This window comes from Danio aesculapii, chromosome 3, assembly GCF_903798145.1.
Source record: "Danio aesculapii chromosome 3, fDanAes4.1, whole genome shotgun sequence".
NCBI lineage: Eukaryota > Metazoa > Chordata > Actinopteri > Cypriniformes > Danionidae > Danio > Danio aesculapii.
The window spans coordinates 56,166,870-56,189,957 of NC_079437.1; the positions used below are offsets into that span (position 1 = coordinate 56,166,870).

General features: G+C 40.6%; 1 protein-coding gene across 2 annotated transcripts in view; it reads right to left on the minus strand.

Moving 5' to 3' along the window:
* Nucleotides 1-308: 308 nt before the first annotated feature.
* cyth3b (cytohesin 3b) overlaps nucleotides 309-23,088 on the minus strand; it is a 120,327-nt gene continuing 97,547 nt past the window's right edge. For both annotated transcript variants that reach the window (XM_056454266.1, XM_056454264.1), the window contains exons 10-13: nucleotides 9,569-9,645; nucleotides 7,449-7,520; nucleotides 7,208-7,362; nucleotides 309-1,177 (exon numbers count right to left, since the gene is read on the minus strand). In XM_056454266.1, coding sequence (XP_056310241.1) covers nucleotides 1,105-1,177; nucleotides 7,208-7,362; nucleotides 7,449-7,520; nucleotides 9,569-9,645 — 377 coding nt within the window. In that variant the 3' untranslated portion in view covers nucleotides 309-1,104. The remainder of the gene's footprint in view (nucleotides 1,178-7,207; nucleotides 7,363-7,448; nucleotides 7,521-9,568; nucleotides 9,646-23,088) is intronic.

Genomic DNA, 23,088 nt, shown 5'->3' on the forward strand with positions numbered 1-23,088 from the left:
TATGGCCACTGTGTAAACGCGCAGTATAGTTACGATCTTATTGCCACATTAGATCGTTATGATAACATAATATATGCCTTCAGTGATTTCCTGAAGATAAATACCAAAAAATAAAGCTACTGGGATAACTACAGCAGTCGCGATCGTCTGATCTCATATGAAGCAAGAGATCGCTATGACATATGATGACGTGTGCAGGTGCTGTAGTGCTGTCCTATTTCTTAGGGGTTAATTTTGAAGCCCTTCACACTCGTTTTTAAGGGTCAAGGGGAAGGAGTAGGGGTACAAAAATAGAATTGGGATTGGGCGTGGCTAACATACTTAACCACACCCCTCCAACTGTCAACAAACAAAAATGTTGAGGAGGAGGAGTCTGTTAGGGTGTAATATCTCCCCTGAAAACCCTTTTTCCTGATCTTTCTAAATGAAATGACTACTTTACTACATCCAATCAGCTCGCAGTAGAAAACAAGCCACACCCACTGTTTTCTCTAGGAACTGCATCACAATACAAAAACAGTCGCAAATTCCAAATCATGTGCACTTTAAAACTCTGAGTAAGGTTTTCAGTTGAGAACGCTGTCATGGAAATGACCCTAATATCAAAACTGAAAGATTAATGGACCGGTACCTTCTGATCTACAACAGAAACTAAATCTATGAGTTATATATTTGCTGTTTCTCACTTCTAACGACATGAAATCAGTCCAGCTGACTCCACACCGCCACTTAGCATTAGCATTGGCTCATTAGCATCTATGTGAGTTTCTAGCACCTTTAGGAGAGAATGGCCACGAAGGGTTATTGAGGCCTGGACCATCACAATCTCAGGTCTCGTCTCTGAAGCAAAATGGCTTTTTTCTATCTGACATCTGCAGAAATGTCTCCCGCGTGGGTACACACACACACACACACTGACATCCATGCAAACACAAACAGATCAGGACAGCTGTGTTTTCATACCAATAGAAACACTGAGAGAGGAACTATAAACATTGAATTCTTCAGCTGCGACCCGTCAGACACACGCGGGCCGTCCCAGAATGCAGTGTGTGTGTCGCTGGGAACAGGCTTCGTGGAAGCGGTGGTCCTCAGGCGCCGACTTCACTTCTTGTTGGCGATGCGTCTCTTCCTGGTGGCCAGCATGTCGTAGAAGGGGTCCCGGCTGATGCTCGCTCTGAGGAAACCAATTAGAGGGGATGTGAGCCTTCGGAATCTTTGATATGGAAATGCAGCATATTTAAACACACACTTCAGTCCTAAACAGTGCGATCTGTGACCTAGTTTGGTTTCCATGGTTTCAGATGACAGGCCCCGCCCCTCACTTAACACTGCCTCTTATTGATTTTGAGTGGCGCTTCTTTCTTATTTCGCAGTGTTTCTGCCATTTTGCACTTTGGACGTAGGGTTTCAAGACCCACATGTTCCCATACTATGGAGCTAATAATATGCCAAAACAATCTGAATTTAAATTGTGTTAATTTGAATTATTGACAATTGTAATAAATCAGAATTTTTTTTGCCGTTAAAAATAGTTTGAATTTGAATTTCTTCATTTGAATTAGAATTTCTTAACTTTACTTTTAATTTCATAACTTCAATACATAACATCTGAAATTTTAGACAACTGAATTTTTCAAGGCTGAATTTTTACTAGACGTATTTTCAAACTTCAGATTGTTTGTGTTCTGAATTCATAGACTGCAGATATCCAGTTTGTACAAACGAAGTTTCAAATTTTCAAGATGACGAAATTCAGAAAATCCAATACAATACAATCGCCACGCTTCAAGGTTAACTGTTTAGGTTGATTGAATTTACATTAGGTATTTGTTGATCAGGGGTCCGTTCTTTGTACCTCACTTAAACAATCTAAGATGATTTGGCAGATTCTGGATCTTTCAAGCTTGATGACTGATCTCTAGCTGATTTGGTTCTTCAAACAAGTTTGTGAATCAGATTAAAATATCTGGGTAAACTGTTCTGAGATTGCTGCAGATCTATCCATCCTTGAAATCATGTGTAATGACGTCATCTGATTAATAATCAATTATGATCCATGTGAGCAAAATTACATATAATTTGTAGTAAATAAAATGATTTATTAAATATTATATGTGATAACTTTCCATATTTGTTGGGCTGCAGGCTTTACTCTAGTATGGTGTTAGCAAGTAGTTTTCCCTTTAGAGTGGATTTGCTTCAGAATAGTTTAGTCAGGTTTTTTTCAACCATGTGGTGTAAGGCTTAACTGGATATTTAAATACATTTTGCATAAAAATTGCAACAGCATTTTGATATTTGAGAAGTGTCTGCGTCCAGTCACCCACGTAGTAGCTCTTAAGAAAACATGTACATGACTCGTGACTTGTATAATTCATTCATTTTCCTTCAGCTTAGTCTCTTATTTATCAGGGGTCGCCACAGCGGGATGAACCAGCAAGTATTCCAGCAAATGTTTTACCCAGCGGATGCCCTTCCAGCTACAAACCAGTGCTGGGAAACACCCATACACTCTCTCATTCTCACACACACTCATACACTGGCATTTTTTGGTGTACCCAATTCTTGTATACCGCATGTCTTTGGACTGTGGGAGAAACCGGAGCACCCGGAGGAAACCCACGTGAACAATTCCACACAGAAATGCCAATTGGGACTCGAATCAGTGATCTTCTTACTGTGATACGACAGTGCTAACCACTGAGCCACCGTGTCGCCATTTTGTATAATTATCTTTTCCAAAAAAGAGAATATTGGCCATGTCCTTTATAATACACTCCACTCTCAGAAACGACTAAAGCTGGGCTGGTACCATTTCAAAGTACACGTTTGTATTTTAAAAAGTTCTTAATAGTATCTTACAAGTATATATTAGTACCTAAAAAGTGATATCGATCTATTTATTGTAGGCTTAAATCAATCTGATTAGATCATTGCTGATTATGGATGAAAGACCATCCGTGATCAATCATTTCATGTGAAATCAGCTAATAAAACTTCGCTTAAAATCTTTTAACATGAGTAAAGCTGCGGTCACACCAGAGTTTGTGTGTGCGAAATTCTGTCGTGCGGCGCTGCGACATTTAATAAAGCGAGCGATTGCTTCATGTTTTAAATTTCTGTCCAGAGAGGTCATGTTTGGATCCTCGATTGGTCTCACGCAGTCAAGTGATGCGATTTCGCAGGTCAGAACTCACCAAGCGTTTCCGGTCTGACGCATTCGCGTGGGTATGAACGGAAGTCTATGGGAAGAAAAGTGTGACAGCAGCTTAACAGCATTTTGGCTTACGCTTGTATGTTGACTGTCAAACTGTCAAAACACCTCTCAAAATGCTTTTTTGGATGCGAAAAAATGAAAAAACTATTTTAATTATTTAATGGTGAACAAAATTCTCAGAAACAGAGTGTAAATGCGATTGACACAACGTAAGGTCATTTATTTTAAGTGCAAAACATTTTGTAATCAGTGTAAAAAGGCTTTATTCAAAAGATGTGCAGCTTATGTAAATAATAATAATAACTCCTGTAATTAATAAACCATCCACATCTGTTTTTTCCTATTATTGCTGATAGATAAATATTAGCCGATAAAAATCAGTCCATTTAAACAGTTGAAACGCACAGTGAGTTCTTCAGCCTGAGGCTTCACTGAACTCAATCAGCAGAAAGAAGACTTTTTTTGTTGTTTTTGTTTCTGCTCCTCCATCGTGAGCTTATAAAGCATGATTACAGATAAGCAGATGAGTTTAGTGGGTCAAAACTGTGCCGACGAGGCAAAAACGTGATTGTGCTAAAGCCTCTCGTGTCTGAGCGATGAGCCGCACTAGCGCTAGGCCTGGATTAGCGGAGCGAGGCCTGCTGGTCCGGCCGGTGGGAGGTTGAGCTCTCATTAATCTCCACTGACGCTCTGAGGAAACACTACTTATGTGATGAGACTGCTGTTTCTATTCACAACACCAGCAAGACGACTAGCGCTGTGAAAAAAACCCCACTGCTGTCCTGATCTGGACTCAACCGCTGTTAATCAGCTCTGCAGAAACTCACTAAACCTGTCTGAGTCTGCCACCATCAGGACTTTTTGTTTGGGACATTAATGATATTAAATAACTGCCACCGGTTGTCATTACTGTAATGACTTTTATAATTATAACTTACAAGTAAGTAATAATCATCTAATTTAATTGTAAACCACATTATAATACTGTGATTTACTTACAGTTGAAAACAAAATTAGTAGCCCTTCTGTGAGGTTAATTACTGTTTTCTAATAACTAATTTCTTTTGTCTTTGCCGTGATGAGAGGTCCTCTCTCTTTAGTTATTTTGCAAGACTCTAGTATTCACCTTAAAGTGCAATTTAAAGACTTAACTAGGTTAAATAGGGTATCTAGGCAAGTTACCGGACAAAAGTGGTATGTTAAAATCAATTTAATTAATAAATTTAATAAAAATTAAAATACTAAAATAATAGAAAAATATATAATAATAAAAAAAATATATATATATACATACACATATATATATATATATATATATATATATATATATATATATATATATATATATATATATATATATATATATATATATATATACAGTTGACAATTACAATACAGTCAGGATTATTAGCCCCCCCTATGGATATATTTTTTAAATATTTCCCAAATGATGTTTAACAGAGCAAGGAAATTTTCACAGTATGTCTGATAATATTTTTTCTTCTGGAGAAAGTCTTATTTGTTTTATTTTGGCTAGAATCAAAGCAGTTTTTCATTTTTTATGAACCATTTTAAGGTCAAAATTATTAGCCCCTTATTAGCTATATTTTTTGGATAGTCTACAGCAGTGTTTCCCAACCCTGTTCCTGAAGGCACACCAACAGTACATATTTTGGATGTCTCCCTTTTCTGACCCATTAACTTCAGGTGTTCAGGAGTCTCTTCTGATGTTATGATAAGTTGATTCAGGTGTGTTTGATTAGGGAGAGGTTGAAATGTGTACTGTTGGTGTGCCTTCAGGAACAGGGTTGGGAAACACTGGTCTACAGAACAAACCATCATTATACAATAACTTGCCTAATTACCCTAATCTGCCTAGTTAACCTAATTAACCTTGTTAAGCCTTTAAATGTCACTTTAAGCTGTATAAAAGTGTCTTGAAAAATATCTAGTCAAATATCACAGATTTATAACAGATACTGTTATATTACAGATATATGTTATGTTATATATATATATATATATATATATATATATATATATATATATATATACATATATGCATTTTCTTTTTGGCTTAGTCCCTTTATTAAACAGGGGTTGCCACAGCGGAATGAACCGCCAACTTATACAGCATATTTTTTACACAGTGGGTGCCCTTCCAGCTGCAACCCATCACTGGGAAACACCCATACACTCTTACATTCACACTCATACACTACGGACAATTTAGCTTACCCAATTCACCTGTACCGCATGTCTTTAGACTGTGGGGGAAACCAGAGCACCCGGAGGAAGCCCACACCAACACAGAGAACATGCAAACTCCACAAAGAAATATCAACTGACCCACCCGGGGCTCGAACCAGCGACCTTCTTGCTGTGAGGGGATCATGCTAGCCACTGCGCCACCATAACGCCCATATTGTAATATAAATAGTATTTAAATAATTACCATGAAATATTTTTCTTTATTCTTCATTTTATTTAATAAATACAGCCTTTTTCGGACAGTAGTATGATTGTATGATAATCATTATATTGAAGTTTTCAGGAAGTACTAAATTGATTAATGCTAACTAATATTATTATCATATTTTAAAGATAATCGAATGATTAACGTCTAGAGAAGATTCATCATAGATGTACAAAATGAGTGCGTTTTTATGATCTTTTTTATTTTTAAAATCACAACAAAATAAAACAAATCATTACTGTTTCCAGCCAAAATTACCACTAGGTCCAGTAATTCGGACAAATTATTCAGGCAAATTATTATTAAAGTTATATAAGCATAAATATGTAGGGACACAGTAGCGCAGTAGGTAGTGCTTTCACCTCACAGCAAGAAGGTCGCTGGTTCGAGCCTCGGCTGAGTCAGTTGGCGTTTCAGTGTGGAGTTTGCATGTTCTCCCTGTGTTCACGTGGGCTTCCTCCCGGTGCTCCGCTTTCCCCCACAAGTCCAAAAACATGCAGTACAGGTGAATTGGGTAGGCTAAATTGTCCGTAGTGTATGAGTGTGTGTGTGTGTGGATGTTTCCCAGAGATGGGTGCGGCAGGAAGGGCATCCCCTGCGTAAAACATGTGCTGGATAAGTTAGCGGTTCATTCTGCTGTGGCGACCCCGGATTAATAAAGGGACTAAACTGAAAAGAAAATGAATGAATGAAGTATAAATATACATTTTATAACTGTATCAAACACAATATAAATAAACTTGTCATGTGAACCAATCAAAAACAGCTCAATCAGCTGTAAAATACTAACGCTCAAATGGCACGATTACATCAGCGGATTTATTTTCATCTCACATTTGCATTTGTTCAAGTCTGCAAGAAATCTAAATTGATAATGTTTATTTTGCTAGCTCATGTTATTCTTAAAACGAATATTAAATCTGTCAAGGTTTAAAAAAAAGTCTGTTTTGTTACTCTTCAATCAAAGCATGACCATCTGCTTCCGAGTTTGGAGTGGCAGTCCTGACAAAAACCTGAGCTAAACCCTTCTATAGCAACTATATCAATAACCTTAACCACGTCCCTGTTACTGTTAGTTTGCTATGAGAGAATGATGCGAAAAAGAAAGCCCCGCCTCCTACTCAATATTCCGTTCTAGTGAGAAGCACATAAACGAGCTAAAATGAAAGTCTTAGCAACTTCCGGTTCATGCTAAGTTTAAAACTATTAGTTAAGTTTTGGCTCATGTTTAGTGTAGGACAGTGGTGCCCAAACTTGGTCCTAGAGGGTTGGTGTCCAGCAGAGATTAGTTCCAACTCCAATTAGACACACCTGAACCAGCTAATCAAGCTCTTTCTAGGTATACTAGACACTTCCAGACAGGTGTGTTGAAGGAAGTTGGAGCTAAATTATGTAAGACATCCGCCCTCCAGGACTGAGTTTAGGCACCCCCTGATGTAGGATGTAGTGAGGACTTTCAAGTGTGCTTTCAAAGAAACACTCAACCAAAATCAATAAGCAGAAGCTCCTACTTGATGGACTTGATCCACTCCTCCTTCTCCTCGGGTGTGGGTGCTGATATCCTGTAGACCACGTGGTTTCCCTCCACCACCCTGCCGTCTGCCTCCGTCTTGCAGGCCTTGATCACTTGGCCTTTATGGTTGGGGTTGTAGAGCTCGAAGCAGTTCTGCATGAGGAGACACAACACACTGTGAAGCAGGACGTCTCCATGATGGGTTTTATCTTTAGCTCAGGGTTTTGTCTGGGACTCACGGGTTTGCGTGGTTCCTCCACTTCTCGGATGCTGAGGTTCTCCAGGGGAATAATGCCACGCGGTTCCTTGTCCTGCAAGGAGGAGAAGCCCATCAACACACATCTCAGGCAAGAAAAAGCACTCAAACCCTTCAGATTTTCATGAAGTAGCTATGAAGAGGCTATATGTTAGAACTTTCAGGAATTAATTGTATTTTGGGGGGGAGGAGAGCATTTTAATACACAGACACAGTCTCTTTAAGGCAAGTCCTTACAGCTCATATCTCTTTGAATGAGGAAACATCAAATTTACCAAAAATGTTGGCTAAGCTTACGATAAAATTTCTTATTTGTAAGTAGCGGTGACATTTAACACCAACTGTGTCTTAAATGTTGTTTCTGAACGTTAGGATCATGACACAAAACTGCATTATTTCAGGTTGTCCAAGCTAATACACATGCGCACTCAAAGAGAACGAGTTCACCAACATACTTTATGACTGTTTATGAAGGATGTGGTCAGACATTATACTGTCAATCAAACTATAACAGATATCAAAATCACTGACTATCAAAATATATCCATGAGAATCAAAATCTTTTGTTACTCAATATCATCCTCCATGTTCGATCATGCTGGTCTTTTGGAGTCATTTCCAACTTACTCTGGACGGCAAAGCTCCTCCCAAAATGACAATGACCTCTTTGTTTACAAGCTTTTTTTCAGGGCATTCAAAAGGTCATGCAGAGTAGGTCAAAGCAGAGATTTCAAGCTGACTGGCCTTTTTTCACTGACGGGCCCCTTTATTAGGTACACTTTACTAGTACCGGGTTGGACCTCATTAACCTTCAGAACTGCCTTAATCCTTTGTGGCATAGATTCAACAAGGTACTAAAAATATTCTTCTGAGATTTTGGTCCATTTTGAGATGATAGCATCACGCAGTTGCTGCAGATTTGTCAGCTGCACATCCATGATGCGAATCTCTCGTTCCATCACATCCCAAAGGTGCTCTATTGGATTAAGTTCTAACGACCGTGGAGGCCATTTGAGGCCATTCAACTCATTGTCATGTTCAAGAAAGCAATCTGAGATGATTTGCTTTATGACATGGCGCGTTATCCTGCTGGTGGTCTTCCTGCTGGACACTGTGGTCATAAAGAGATGGACATGGTCAGAAAAAATACTCAGGTAGGCTATGGCTTTGACACAATGCTCAAGTAGTACTAATGGGCCCAAGTGTGCCAAGAAAATATCCCCCACACCATTACACCACCACTACCAGCCTGAACCGTTGATACAAGGCAAGATGGATCCATGCTTTCATGTTGTTGACGCCAAATTCTGACCCTAGCCTCCAAATGTCGCAGGGGAAATTGAGACTGTATTCAAATGGCCTCCACAGTCACCAGACCTCAATCCAATAGAGCTTCTTGGGATGTGGTGGAACGGGAGATTCACGTCATGGATATGCAGCCGACAAATCTGCAGCAACTGCGTGATGCTATCATGTCAATATGGACCAAAATCTCTGAGGAATATTTTCCGGTACCTTGTTGAATCTATGCTACGAAGGATTAAGGCAGTTCTGAAGGCAAAAGGGAGTCCAACCTGGTACTAGTAAGGTGTACCTAATAAAGTGGCCAATGTGTTGTTATAAAAATTATAAAAATGTAAATATTGTATTGCATATAAACTAAGAGCATACACAAGTTTAAATCTTAAACTTGAAATTGAATTGAATCCCATTCAGTGTCTGGATGCAGTTCACATAATGGCCACCGGGGTCACTAATGACATGGGTTTCAGAAATCTACATATTGACCATTTAAAGGCACAGTTCACTCAAAAACGGAAATTCTGTCATCATTTACTCATCCTCCACTAGTTCCAGACATCTTTGAGATTATTAGTTCTGTCGAACACAAAGGAATATACTGAAGAATGCTGGAAAACTGTAAACATTGACTTCCATAGTACTTACGGTTATCGGTTTCCAACATCCTTTAAAATATTAAGGCACTACTTGAGAATGAGTAAATAAATACCAAATTTTGGGTGCACTAATCCCTTCAAAGTCATTATCATGAATGAGATACTGTAACAACAAAATAATAATGAGGAGATATAGTCTACTTACCGTTGTGTACTCAAAATAGTACAAGCAGTTGTCGGTGAGAATAAACCATCTCCTCTTCCAAGTTTTTACCCGTCCACCTGCAAAGCAAATCAAACAGAAAGAGAGAATTTTCAGAGCGCCTTCAAACGGAAACAGAAAGAAGGCCAGTGACCCAGTTTCTGAGCCAACGCAACAATAAAGGCTCTCATTTGTTTCTCATTTCAGCAGCAGCATCAACAATCTTCTGCTGTACACTCATTTATTTCAATCTCCACGATCACAGAAGAAGTTTTTTACATTAAATGGTCCCCTGTTCCTCCATAGACAACCCTTTAAACAACTTTGCTTGACTTCCAGTGGTGTAAAGTGTGGTTTTTATCAGGAATCGTACTTTACTAAGTAGTTTTAAAAGGTGTACTTTAACTTCAGGACATTTTTAGTGCTGTATTAGTAATTTTACTGCACTAGTTTCCTTTAACCTGCTGTCACTACTTTGTTTATTTTTTCTTGTCTACAATGAAGGGCTAAGTATAATCAGCTCCATTCAATCAAAGAAAAATCGCATCAGATAGACCAACCTCAAGACACAGATGCTTTATAAACACAGCAAACATACAGTGTAAATGCATTAAAAGTGCCCAAAAACACGCAAAACCATTACACGCAATAGCTGAGAGACTATTTAGACTAACATCACTGATGAAAAGATAAAGTATGTCTACTTTGTCGCTTTAAACAATAACTACATGCACTACAGAATATTACGTTTTCAAACAAACTGCATGTTTTCTTTCAGTGCTGAAGGAGCTTGCTTTGTGGCGCTGGACACTCATAGCTTGTTAGACAGGGTTCAAAGTGCATAACATTTTCATTAGCATATCAAAACAAGCTAGGTTTTTGACCCTTAGGATACACGTTTGACTCTGCATGTAAAATCATCAACTTTGAAGTAACTCGTGGGCATATCGCAGTGAACAGCACGAGTTGAATCTGAAACCTCAGCAGTTAACGATAAGCCATATCTCTGCTTTTGTGGTTTCTCAGGTGTTATTCTAAGATCTTGTAAGAAGTATTAGAATTAATTTGGGACGGTTGTTCAACTCATTTTGCATCCTCTGAACTGCCTCTGTGTGTATGTGTGAATATGTGTGTGCGTGTGTGTGTGTGTGTGTGCGCGTTGTTTGTGGTTTGCTTATTACGTAGTTAGTTTCATGTATCATAGCGTAGCTCAATAAATTTTGTTCTCATTTTGTAAGAACTGTGTTCTTGTTTATGTGCTTCTAAGTCATTGCCTCGAGCTGTAGATCTTGTTACCTTGCTAAAAGTTAACCCAATACTGTGTTATGTTTTTATCGTTGGCCACGTAAATAATATTAACAAGATTGGTAGGACACGATATCTTCTATTTGCAGGACAAATGGTAGATAAAGTGTGAATCTTTTAATCTGATTCAATCTGACTCAATTGAGTCGATTCAATGATTCGAATCTTCAAGATCCGGTTCATTGAAATGAGCTAATAAACCCTGATCGATCTTAAAACGTAGGTTGATCCCCTACAACTTATTTTATCTTCATATATATTAATGTAATGTGGTCTCACATTAGATTAATCTCACATTTTAAATTTACAGCTTACGAATTGCAAATATCGTAATGTACACTTAGAAATAGTGGTGTAACAAATCACAAATCTGACGGTTCGGATCACATGGTTTTTTTGAGTCATGGATCGGACCATTTTTTGGATCAGCCAACAATGAATTTTGCTTTCCATTTATGACAAAAACAGCACTGCAAGACACTTTTTGTTTTAACAAACAGAACCGAGAACCTGTAGTTTATTTCAAATCAAATGAAGAAATAATCAGCTGAATAAAAATAAATTGTAAAATATTGAGTACTGTGAAAAATTCAATGTTACTACTACTGTTGCTGTTGATGCTACATGTATAAATCTAACATAATTTGTACAACCCATATTTATTGTGTCATTTTCTTAATCTTTCATTGCTAGATCATTCATTCATTTTCCTTTCGGCTTAGTCCCTTTATTAAATTGAGTCATGAACCGCCAACGTATCCAGCAAATGTTTTACACAGCGGAAGCCCTTCCAGCTGCAAACCCATCACTGAGAAACACCCATACACGATCATTCACACACATACACTACGGACAATTTAGCTTACCCAATTCACCTGTACTGCATGTTATTGGAATTGTAGGGGAAACTGAAGCACCTGGAGAAAACCCACGCAAACGCGGGGAGAACATGCAAACTCCACACAGAAATGCCAACTGACCCAGCGAACCGGTGACCTTCTTGCTGTGAGGCGAGAGCGCTACCCACTGCGCCACCGCGTCGCCCCTATTAAAGAACCATTCTGTGGCATATTTTTGATGGCTGGTTTTTACCACCTATTGGTTACCTACAACTTTCGTTTTTGAGCATTAATTTAAATGTATATGATGGTAATTTTAATCTTTACCATAAACAACAGAAACATATGCAGATCACCATCATTTATAATTTATGTTGTGTGGGTGTTGAGATCCCGATCTTTTAATGTTTAATCATTCGTCTTACACTGAATGCATTGATGCAGGCTAAACAAGTAGTGACAGAAAACGCCTTTAATAACCTAAGAAACCCATCACACCCTATTAACCTAATAGCCTAAATGTTTTCATACATGTAATTTGAATGACGCGAGAGGTGATCTCTCTGCGATCGTTACAGTTTTAAGATGAATCTACAAGTAAAAAAAAAAGTATTAATTCGCGGGCGATCTGTGTTCGAACCGTGGGTAACCGTGATCTGTTACACCCCTACTTGGAAGCATATGCACTTAACACTTAAAAAAAAGCCCACTCGTGTAAGCTACATTTTAATTTGCAGGGTATACGGTGGAATAATTTTCACAAGCCAATTCTCACTTACAGAACGGCTACTTTTTTTACTCATAAGCAGTATTTACAACAGATACTTTTACTGTACTTGCACTGTTTGAGCATGAATTTTAAGTACTCTTTCCACCTCTAGAAAACATTGTGGCTCTGTCCTAAATACCAGACTACTTGTGCACTTCATATGACTGACATGATGAAAAACAGACAGTTCATCTCCAGTGTGAAAGACACATATGGAGGCACTCTGGTCAACACACAATTGAACTGAAGGCTATAAGTCAACTTCAAGTGTGCTATTTGAGACAAATGGACTTTAAAACAATGCTCTGTTTGTCATCTCATGCATCTGCCTCAAGCATTCGCCAGGGTTTGGACACAACCGCATGTTACCCAGAACAATGGAGGTCAGTTTAGAAACTTGTTTGCTAACAGTGGTTGTTTCTGCAGGCTTTTGGAGGCAGTGGTGCCTTTAAAACAAACTTCAAAAATGGACAATTTTGGATGAATTAAATCATTTTCATTTAGCAGTGTTCTCCACTTCCTTTAGCTCAAGTCTGGGTCCTTATTTAAAAATAAAAAAACTTCTAAAGCTAAAAGTAGTTGAGTTAGTAAAAATATATAGATATTTCAAGAGTTCACAGCTTGATTATAAAGTGTGTTTGGCATGCTGTCCCAGGAGAGAGCCCTAAGCTCATAAGATCCTCAAGACTGGGGCTCCCTCCCGTAGAGGGGAGTTTGAGCTCAGGTAGATCTCGAGAATTCTCCTGCTTATTTATGGCTAATAACAAATTAGGGTTTGCTATGGAGAGATATACTGCTGACTAAGAGCTCATCTATGGTGCCAATTTGGTTTGGTCAATTCACTTACGCCATATGTCTCTGGACTGTGGGAGGAAACCCAGGAACCTTGGGGAAACACATGCACAGAAATGTTGACTAGCCTGGTAAAGGCATGAACCAGTGACATTCTTGCTGTGTAGCAATAGTGCTAACCACTGGGCCACTATGCCACCCAATCTAGGAAAAAGGAGGTGGAGTAGGGGTGGAAGGTGGATTCTTCAAGATGAAGATAACTGAGGTGAGAAACTCAGGTTATTCATAGTGAGTTAGGAATCATCTTGGTGAATCATTTGTTAGCTAATGAGGGACCAGCTGTGGTCAATCATAAGCACGTGATCCTCTGGAAATTAGTTTATAAATAAACTCTAAAAGTATTTCGCAAAGCATTTTAGTGCTAAAACTAGCTGCTAATCAGTGAAATGTTAGTAGTAGGTGAAGAAACTCCTAAATCACTAAAATCGAACCACAAACTAGTGAGTGCTGGCTAACAGGTTAAAATGTTTTCCTTTCAACAGATATTGTTGAAAATAGCCATTTTAGAATAGTTTGTGGTTCGGTTTTAGTGCCCATACAAAAAGTAACTGCAGTAAACTGAAGTAAAACTGCAGTACAGCAGCAGTATATAGAAGTAGAACTGCAGTTAAATTAAGTAAATTAAGAGCCTCATCTCTCATTCTCATGCTGTAGATGCTCTGTTTAACTGTTTTCTCTCTAGTAAAGGGTTCAGTTTTTACACTTAAAAAGTCCGCCATGTAAATAGCAAATGCGCTATGGCACGACGCAACTGACTCTTAAAAGGGATGGGAGATGAGACTCTGATTGGTTTATTCTCAAAACACACCTATAACTCATTAGGAGAATAAGCTCAACCCTGTTAGACCATGCTCCACGGCGCAAAGCGGATTTTTCCGTCCTTAAAATAGCAAAAGTGGATTCTGACACGCCCTTAATGCTTTTGCGCTTTGCACTTTGTACATGGATCGTCAAAATAGAGCCCATTGTCTTTATCGCTGAGGTACTCTAAACACACAGAAATCTATTTTCAAAAATATATTCATGCAAATACTCATTCATGCAAATTTGGACAATTTTTATGTATGATTCAAACTATATTTACAAATATTTAAAAGAATTTTACAAGTATCACTTCTAGATTTAGCAAGAATACAAAAAAATGAATGGAACTTACAATCAGTCTATTTTGAAACTGTTTGCTCCACATACTCAGCTAACACAGGACGTCAACATGATGTCAGATTGACGTTGCACCCCAACGTCGTGGGGATGTTGCATTTTGTTTGAAAATGAAAATCAGGTTGACGTCAGAATCCACTGATTGGACTCCCACAGCTGATGCTGCTTCTGGACTAATCACACACACTACTTTAGCAGCACACACACTCACTTCCTGGCCCAGTCTTGTTTACCTGTAAAGTGACAATTCAACGTGTTTTCCTTAGTCTTGTCTCTCCGTGTTTTGACCCTTGCCAAGTTTGTCTGTTTGTCCATGTTCACTGCCTGCCTTCCGACCTCTCGCCTGTTATAGTGACTATGATTCTGGATTTGCCTTTATTCATCTGTTTGCATTTGTGTTGACCCTTGCTTGCCTGACTACCGAATAAACCTGCACATGGATCCTAACGTTGTCTCTGTCATCCACGTGTTACATGATCAGACATTGGATTTTGGTTGCCATACCTGATGTCAGTATTTGACGTCAATATGGCGTTGGTTTAGGATGTTGGCTCGATGTTGGATTATTCACTTTCCAACACAATCTAAAATCAATATATCAACGTCATTACGTTATTGGACATCAAAATAACGTTGTCCTTAGAGGCTGACAAGACTTTGAATTTTGATCACCTGATGACACGACCTAAATCTAACCTAATATTATCGTTTTATGATGTTGTGTGGCTGCTGGGTAGACTCCTGTTTGTCTGAACAGTTTTGAACAATGCTTTAGTATTGCACAATGCTTGTTAGAGGTTGTAAAAAACAACAACCTTCAACTACTTAATAAAATTGATTTAGATTTTCTCAGAGGTTTGGGGACTTTCTCCATAACAGGGTGAATTTTTGTTCCTGTTCTTCCCTGTTCACGTCAATGGTATATCATTGTATAGCACTGTGGTGCTGTGGAGATTGAGTAATATAACACACAGACACACACACAGAGCGTCTCTCTCTCTCAACCCCCACACACTGTGCTCTCCTATACATTAAAGGCTGTGACTCATCTGCAGTCATATCTCTGCTCTGTTTTTGGCTGTAATAACGCAGCGTATCGAGCTCAACGCATGCCGCGGGCTCATCATCCTCATCCTCATCCCCCTCTCCAGCGTCTCCCACAGATTCTCCACTTCTCTCACTCTCTCTGATCTTCATCTGTGTGATGCTCAGTCACAAAACAAGACACACGTTCAAAAAGCTAGTGCTGCTGATGCTTTACAACTCCAAAAAATAATGTTTGATTTTTGTTCAAACCACTTATTTAAAATGAGCTGAAACAACACAATTCTTGAGCTTTTGGGGACAACATAATTGTTTTATGTTCAATTCACTTATATTTGTAAACACTACTAATAAACTAACTTAATTCCTTTATGTTGACCCAACACAAATCAATTGTGTGGAAACTAACATATTTTACAGTGAACTAAAGTAAACCAAATTTAATATAATAAATTCAAATTAATTTATTTTTTATTTGGTTTTCCATGATTATAATTTCACTCAATGGACAAATATCCAGCACTTTTTTCATATAAACCCAATTTATACAGTACATAAGCACTGAAATACAAGTTTTGTTCTATATCTATCTATCTATCTATCTATCTATCTATCTATCTATCTATCTATCTATCTATCTATCTATCTATATATATATATATATATATATATATATATATATATATACACACACAATTTGTTTATTTATTTATTTTTTTAATGAGAATACTGTAAGGTTATTTTCGCATATAGTAATATAATAAAAATAAAAACGGAGAAAAAAACATCTTATATTTGTTTAAAATTTTGATGCAGTAAATAAAATAATCAGTCCATGCTAGTTTTGAACAAGTGAACAATAATCAATAAGTCTCAAGTCCTGTAATTTTGTACCTGATACTTTGGGCGTGAAGATCGAATATTTAAATTATGACTATTATTAGCAGTTTTTTTATTGAAAGAAATAAAAATTAACAAAGAAATGGAAAAATACATGTTTTGAGCACAAGCACATGTTTGTTTTTAGTTGATTCATGCTTTTTCTCTGTAAAAACATGTTCCCACAAATCCAACAGGGATATTTTTAGTAAGGAAAACTGTAATTAATTGAGTGGAAAAAGCTCCCCACTGATTACTCCTGAGCGGGACACATATAAACACTGTGGGGGTATTTGTGCACCTTTATTATAAGTAAGTATATAGGGCTTCAGGGACATTACATAGATTGTTAGGAATTTTGCGCCCAGAGTCAGACAATACAGCAGAGGTGTGACGCTAAATCACACCATGTGCACTAAACTGACCCGTGACCCCCGAAACAGCAGCCGGCTAAAGCGGAGCAAACCAACAATATGCATATCCTTACAGGCGGGAAGGATGAAGATCTCGACGAACAATTAGGAGAGACTCAAATGCCATATATCAATTTCCCTGACTTTCGAAGCTGAATTTCTATAAAGTCATGTCATGTAATCTTTATAGCACTTTTACAATGTAGATTGTGTTAAAGCAGCTTTACATAAATCAAGACCAGATTGTGATGATTTCCATGAGATCTAATCAATGCAAAAACAGACCACTGTTGTGTTATGCAAGAGATAATGTACATCTACACTGTAAAAAACTATCCGCAAATTAGCTGATTTCCATATTTTGGTATTTTCATGCTTTTGAATTGCATTATGGGACCTTGATCTTCGAAAAAGTGACAAAGGTTGTAATAATACAACAATAATATAATAATAAAGGTTTTGTTACCATTTTTAACAGTTTAAAGTGATTATATTGTCTGGGTTGAAACTGTTAATTAACAGATATTTTTGTTTACAGTGTAGGCAGTTGTTATCGCAGATTATTACATGGCTGTCTGGAATACTTGACTCTGATTGGTCAGTCAGGACATTCCAAGGTATGTTATTCGCCGATAACAAGAAACTATTATAGCTCAGAATAATGCTTGTGTCTAACTTTTTCATTGTGTTGCAAGCAGTCATGTAACAAGTTGCATAAAGTACATCCAGGCGGTTGTTTTCACAGAATCTCTTATACATCTTCATCAGAAAGTCTTATACAAAAGCTGCCAATAAACCTGTTGGGCTTTATTCAGTGATTACAACCACCTTTATGTAGTTTATCCCACATATTAAAGTGGTATTTGCCACAAAATGTATAAATTAGACACAAAACATTGTTCTGAGCCATAATACACTACCTGACCAAAGTCTGGTTGCCTATCCAAGTTTTAGGAACAACAAATAATACCTTCTAGTTGATCATTTGCTATCAGAAGGGGCTTATATGAAAGGCAAAGATCTTTAGATTACGCTTATTTTACCTGATTAAAATATGATCATGGCTTGATTTTTAATTATTTAATTAGGACAGTAAGGTCTAACTTTAGACAAAAGTCTTGTCACTTAACAGAAATAATGTACAGCATAGAATATAAAGTCATGGTGCAGCGGAAAAATAATTAATGTTGTGTATGACTCCCATGAGCTTCGAGGACTGCATCCATACATCTCTGCAATGACTCCAATAACTTATTAATAAAGTCATCCGGAATGGCAAAGAAAGCGTTCTTGCAGGACTCCCGGAGTTCATTAAGATTCTTTGGATTCATCTTCAATGCTTCATCCTTCATCTTACTCCAGACATGCTCAATAATGTTCATGTCAGGTGACTGGGCTGGCCAATCCTGGAGCACCTTGACTTTCTTTGCTTTCAGAAACTTTGATGTAGAGGGTGAAGTATGAGGAGTGCTATCCTGCTGAAGAATTTGCCCTCTTCTGTTGTAATGTAATGGGCAGCACAAATCTCTCGCCTGCCCCATACTGAATGTAACCCCAAACCACGATTTTTGCTTCACCAAACTTGACGGATTTCTATGAGAATCTTGGCTCCATGTGGGTTCCAAAAGATCATCTGCACTTTTTGGTGATGATTGGGATGCAGTTCAACAGATGATTTATCGGAAAAAATGTACCTTCTGCCACTTGTTATGAAGCGGACAGGAGACAGAGGTAAGGAAACGTTAGGGTGTTTATTAAATGACAACAAGGAGCACATGAAGGATAGCCAGGAGGATCAGGAATGATGTTGGGGTCTTTTCCTCCGTGGCTGGGTAACAGGAATACACGAGGATGGACAGCACACACCAGATACAGCTGACAGAGGATGACACAGACTTGGAAGGACTGGAAGACAGGACGATTCGGGAGGACCAGGAAGACTAGGAGGAATACAAAGAGAACAGGTAAGTAAATCGTTTGTTTTAGCTGAGGATGACTACGCTGAGTGGTCGCTCAGTTGTCCGCTTTCGTCGAGACGAGCCCGGACAATGAGCGACTGGAGTGCTGTGCTTTTATCTGGTGCTCGTGAATGTGATGCAGCTGTGTGCTCATTAGAAGTCAGGTGATGGTGATCTTCGTGAGTGGGGGTCGTGAGAGCCTGACCAATCCATGACAGTACCCCCCTCCCCAGGGCCCGCTCCTGAGGGCCGACACCTCCGACGCCGTGGTGGTCTCCCTCTGCCTCTAGGCGCTGGGAACTCAGGGTGGCTCTCATGAAACTCCACCATGAGACTAGGATCGAGAATATCAGCTCTGGGAACCCATGTCCTTTCTTCGGGGCCGTACCCTTCCCAGTCCACCAGGTACTCCAACTGGCCACCACGACGTCGGGAACGCAAGATCTCCTTCACTGCGTAGACGGCTCCTTCTTCTAGGAGCAGTGGAGGAGGGGGTTCCTCTTCGTGGTCAGGCTCTGTGGAGGGAAGAACAGGATCGTGATAGGGTTTCAGGAGTGATACGTGGAATGTAGGGTGAATACGGTAGTGAGAGGGTAATTGTAGTTTGTAGGTGACGGGGTTAACCTGTTCCACGATGGTGAAGGGACCAACAAATCGGGGACTTAACTTGCGAGAGGGCAGTCGCATGCGTATGTCCCGGGTGGATAGCCACACCTTTTGTCCGGGTGTGTATCTGGGTTCTTCAGACCTTCTCCTATCGGCGGTTACCTTGCTTCGACGGACTGCCCTCTGCAGATGTTGATGAGCCTCGTCCCAGACTCTCTCGCTCTCCCGGAACCAGTGATCCACTGCGGGGACATCAGATGGTTCGCCATCCCAGGGAAAGAGCGGTGGTTGGAAGCCCAGGACGCACTGGAATGGCGTGAGTCCGGTGGAGGGTTGCCGCAGTGAATTTTGGGCATATTCTGCCCAGCCCAAATACTGGCTCCAGGAGTTCTGGTGACCACTGCAGAAGGTCCTCAGGAACCGTCCCACCTCCTGAATCTTCCTCTCTGTCTGCCCGTTGGTTTGGGGATGATATCCAGAAGAGAGGCTGACGGCCACACCTAGGAGCTTGAAGAAGGCTTTCCATAGACGTGAGATGAACTGTGGACCTCTGTCCGACACAATATCTTCTGGAATACCAAATGACCTGAAGACTTGATTAAAGATATTGTCGGCAGTTTCAAAGGCTGTGGGAAGACCTTTCAGAGGGATTAGTTTGACAAACTTTGAGAATCTATCTACTATGACTAGAATACAGGTATTACCTTCTGACGAAGGGAGGTCAGTGATAAAGTCCACTCCTAGGTGTGACCAGGGACGGTTCGGAATCGGCAAGGGATGGAGCTTTCCAGCGGGTAGATGACGTGGGCTCTTGGATTGGGCACAGTCCTTACAGCCCTGAACATATTGCCTCACATCCCTTGCCATGTTTGGCCACCAGAATCGTTGGGATACTAGCGAGAGAGTATTGTTGATCCCTGGATGTCCAGTGCCTAGCGAGGTATGTAAGGAGTGGATCAGATCTACCCGGTGTTCAGGTGGTATGAACTGCCGATGAGGAGGGCATCCCGGCGGAGCAGGGGCTTCCGGAGTGGCAACGACTGGAGGAGCGTTCCAGGTGATCGGACAAATGGAGATGTGTTCGGGAAGAATCTTCGTTGGGAGTTCTTCATGATCGTGATGCTCGTGTAAACGAGAGAGAGCGTCTGCTCTTAGATTCTTGGGTCCTGGACGATAGGAAATGGAGAAATCAAAACGTGAGAAGAAAAGTGACCATCTGGCTTGACGTGGACATAGTCTCTTGGCCTCTTTGATGTATTGGAGGTTTTTGTGATCTGTGATCACCTGGAACGGATGTTTGGCTCCCTCCAACCAGTGACGCCACTCCTCCAAGGCTAGCTTGATTGCTAGAAGCTCCCTGTCTCCTATGCTGTAATTCTGCTCCGCCGGGCTCAACTTCCGAGAGAAATAGGCACAGGGATGCAGTCGGGGCGGTGTATCATGATGTTGAGATAATACTGCCCCGACGCCGGTGGTGGATGCGTCCACTTCCACCACGAAAGGAAGATTTGGGTCAGGATGAGTCAGGAGTGGGGCCCTTGTGAACTCCTTCTTAAGAAGGCGGAAGGCTGCGGCTGCTTCTTTGGTCCACTCCAGTCCTTTGGGTTTACCCTTGAGGAGATTAGTGAGAGGTGATGTAATCCTGCTGTAGTCCTTGATAAACCGTCTATAAAAGTTAGCAAACCCAAGAAACCTCTGGAGCTCCTTAATGGAAGTGGGTTCTGACCAGGATAGAACAGCCTCAATTTTCTTCCCATCCATACGTATACCGGTTTGGTCAATGATGTATCCCAAGAAATGAATCGACTTCTGGTGGAATGAGCATTTCTCCGCTTTGAGGTAGAGGTGATGTTCTCTCAATGTGTGTAGGACCTCCGCAACGTGTTGGCGATGTTCGGCCTCACTCCGGGAGTAAATGAGGATGTCATCTATGTACACTATTACACAGTGGTGAAGAAACTCCCGGAGGACTTCATGAATGAAGTTTTGGAATACGGAGGGGGCGTTGACCAGACCGTAAGGCATGACCTCATATTCATAGTGGCCAGTAGGGGTCACGAATGCTGTCTTCCATTGGTCCCCCTCACGTATTCTTATCAGATTATACGCGCTGCGGAGGTCCAATTTAGTGAAGACTTTAGCTTCTCGGAGCTGTTCCAAAGCGGCTGGTACCAGAGGAAGGGGATATCGGTATTTTACTGTACCGTTATTTAGGACCCTGTAGTCGATGCATGGACGCAGCCCTCCGTCCTTCTTGGCCACAAAGAAGAAGCTTGAGGCGGCTGGTGATTTTGAGTGACGTATGTACCCCTGACTCAGAGCCTCCCTTATGTAATCTTCCATTGCCTGATTCTCTGGAAGCGAGAGCGGGTAGATCCTACCTCTTGGCAACTGGGCATCTGGAACTAGGTCGATTGCGCAGTCCCATGGCCGATGCGGCGGTAGCTGGGAAGCTCTCTTGGGGCAGAAGACATCATGAAAGGAGCTGTACTCCTTAGGAATGTGGATAGACTGCTTCTCAGGAGGGCTCTCGACCGATGTTGCAAACAAAGAAATGGGGTTCCGACCTTGAAGAGGGAGATTTGGAAAACAGGCAGGTGTACATCCAGATCCCCATTTCTTTATCTCTCCTGTGCCCCAAGAGATGATGGGATCGTGCTTCACCAGCCACGGGCGCCCTAGAATGATGTCCATATTTGCACCCTCCAGAACCAGAAATTGAATCCTCTCTTGATGTAACAACCCCACTTGAAGAAGGATGTCTTCGCATTGTCGATGGATACGGGTCGAAGATCGAGTGCACTGGGTTATCGGTTGTATCTGGTATATATGCGAGGACGCCTCAGTACGGAGGTGGAGTTGACGACAGAGGGATTGGGAGATGAAGTTCCCTGCTGACCCGGAGTCGATGAGGGCTGTGACAAGGAGAGAAATAGAGGCAGTAGTTATTTGTACGGTGGTAGTAAGTGGTTTACATTGTTCAATATTCGTACTGAATACACTCACTGAAGTCCGAATGGGACGAAGGGGACACTCCATACGGGTGTGTCCACTGACACCGCAGTATAGACACAGACCCCGGGTCAGCCTCCTCTGTCGTTCCGCTGATGTCAGTCTTCCAGACTCTATTATCATGGGTTCTGGTTCTGGAGAGGCTGTTGACTCAGGCGATTGGAGGAGTGCAGACGAGGGGGTGATGGTGTCCTGTTGATAGGAACGGAGACGATCGGAACATCGGAGAGAATGTTGGATGAATCTCTCCAGACCCATTGTATCATCTAATGTGGCCAGTTGGATTCGGAGAGTGGGTTCCAAGCCGAGCCGGTACGTGGTCAACAACGATCTCTCATTCCATCCACTTGCAGCTGCTAGAGTGCGAAACCGGAGAGCATATTCCTGTGTAGATAGAGTAACCTTGCTTTAGATGATACAGCTGCTCTCCAGCGGCTACTTCCCCATCAGAACGTCCAAACACCTCTTTGAAATACTCCGTGAAGGTAGTGATGGAATTCATGACCGGCCCGGCTTGGTTCCAGATCGTCTCAGCCCATTTAAGTGCAGGTCCAGAGAGTAGAGATACGATGTAGGCGATCTTCGACTTATCTGTGGGATATAGAGAAGGTTGCATTTCGAATATGAGGGAACATTGTAACAGAAAACCATTGCACTCCCCCGCTCCGCCTGAGTAGGGCGCTGG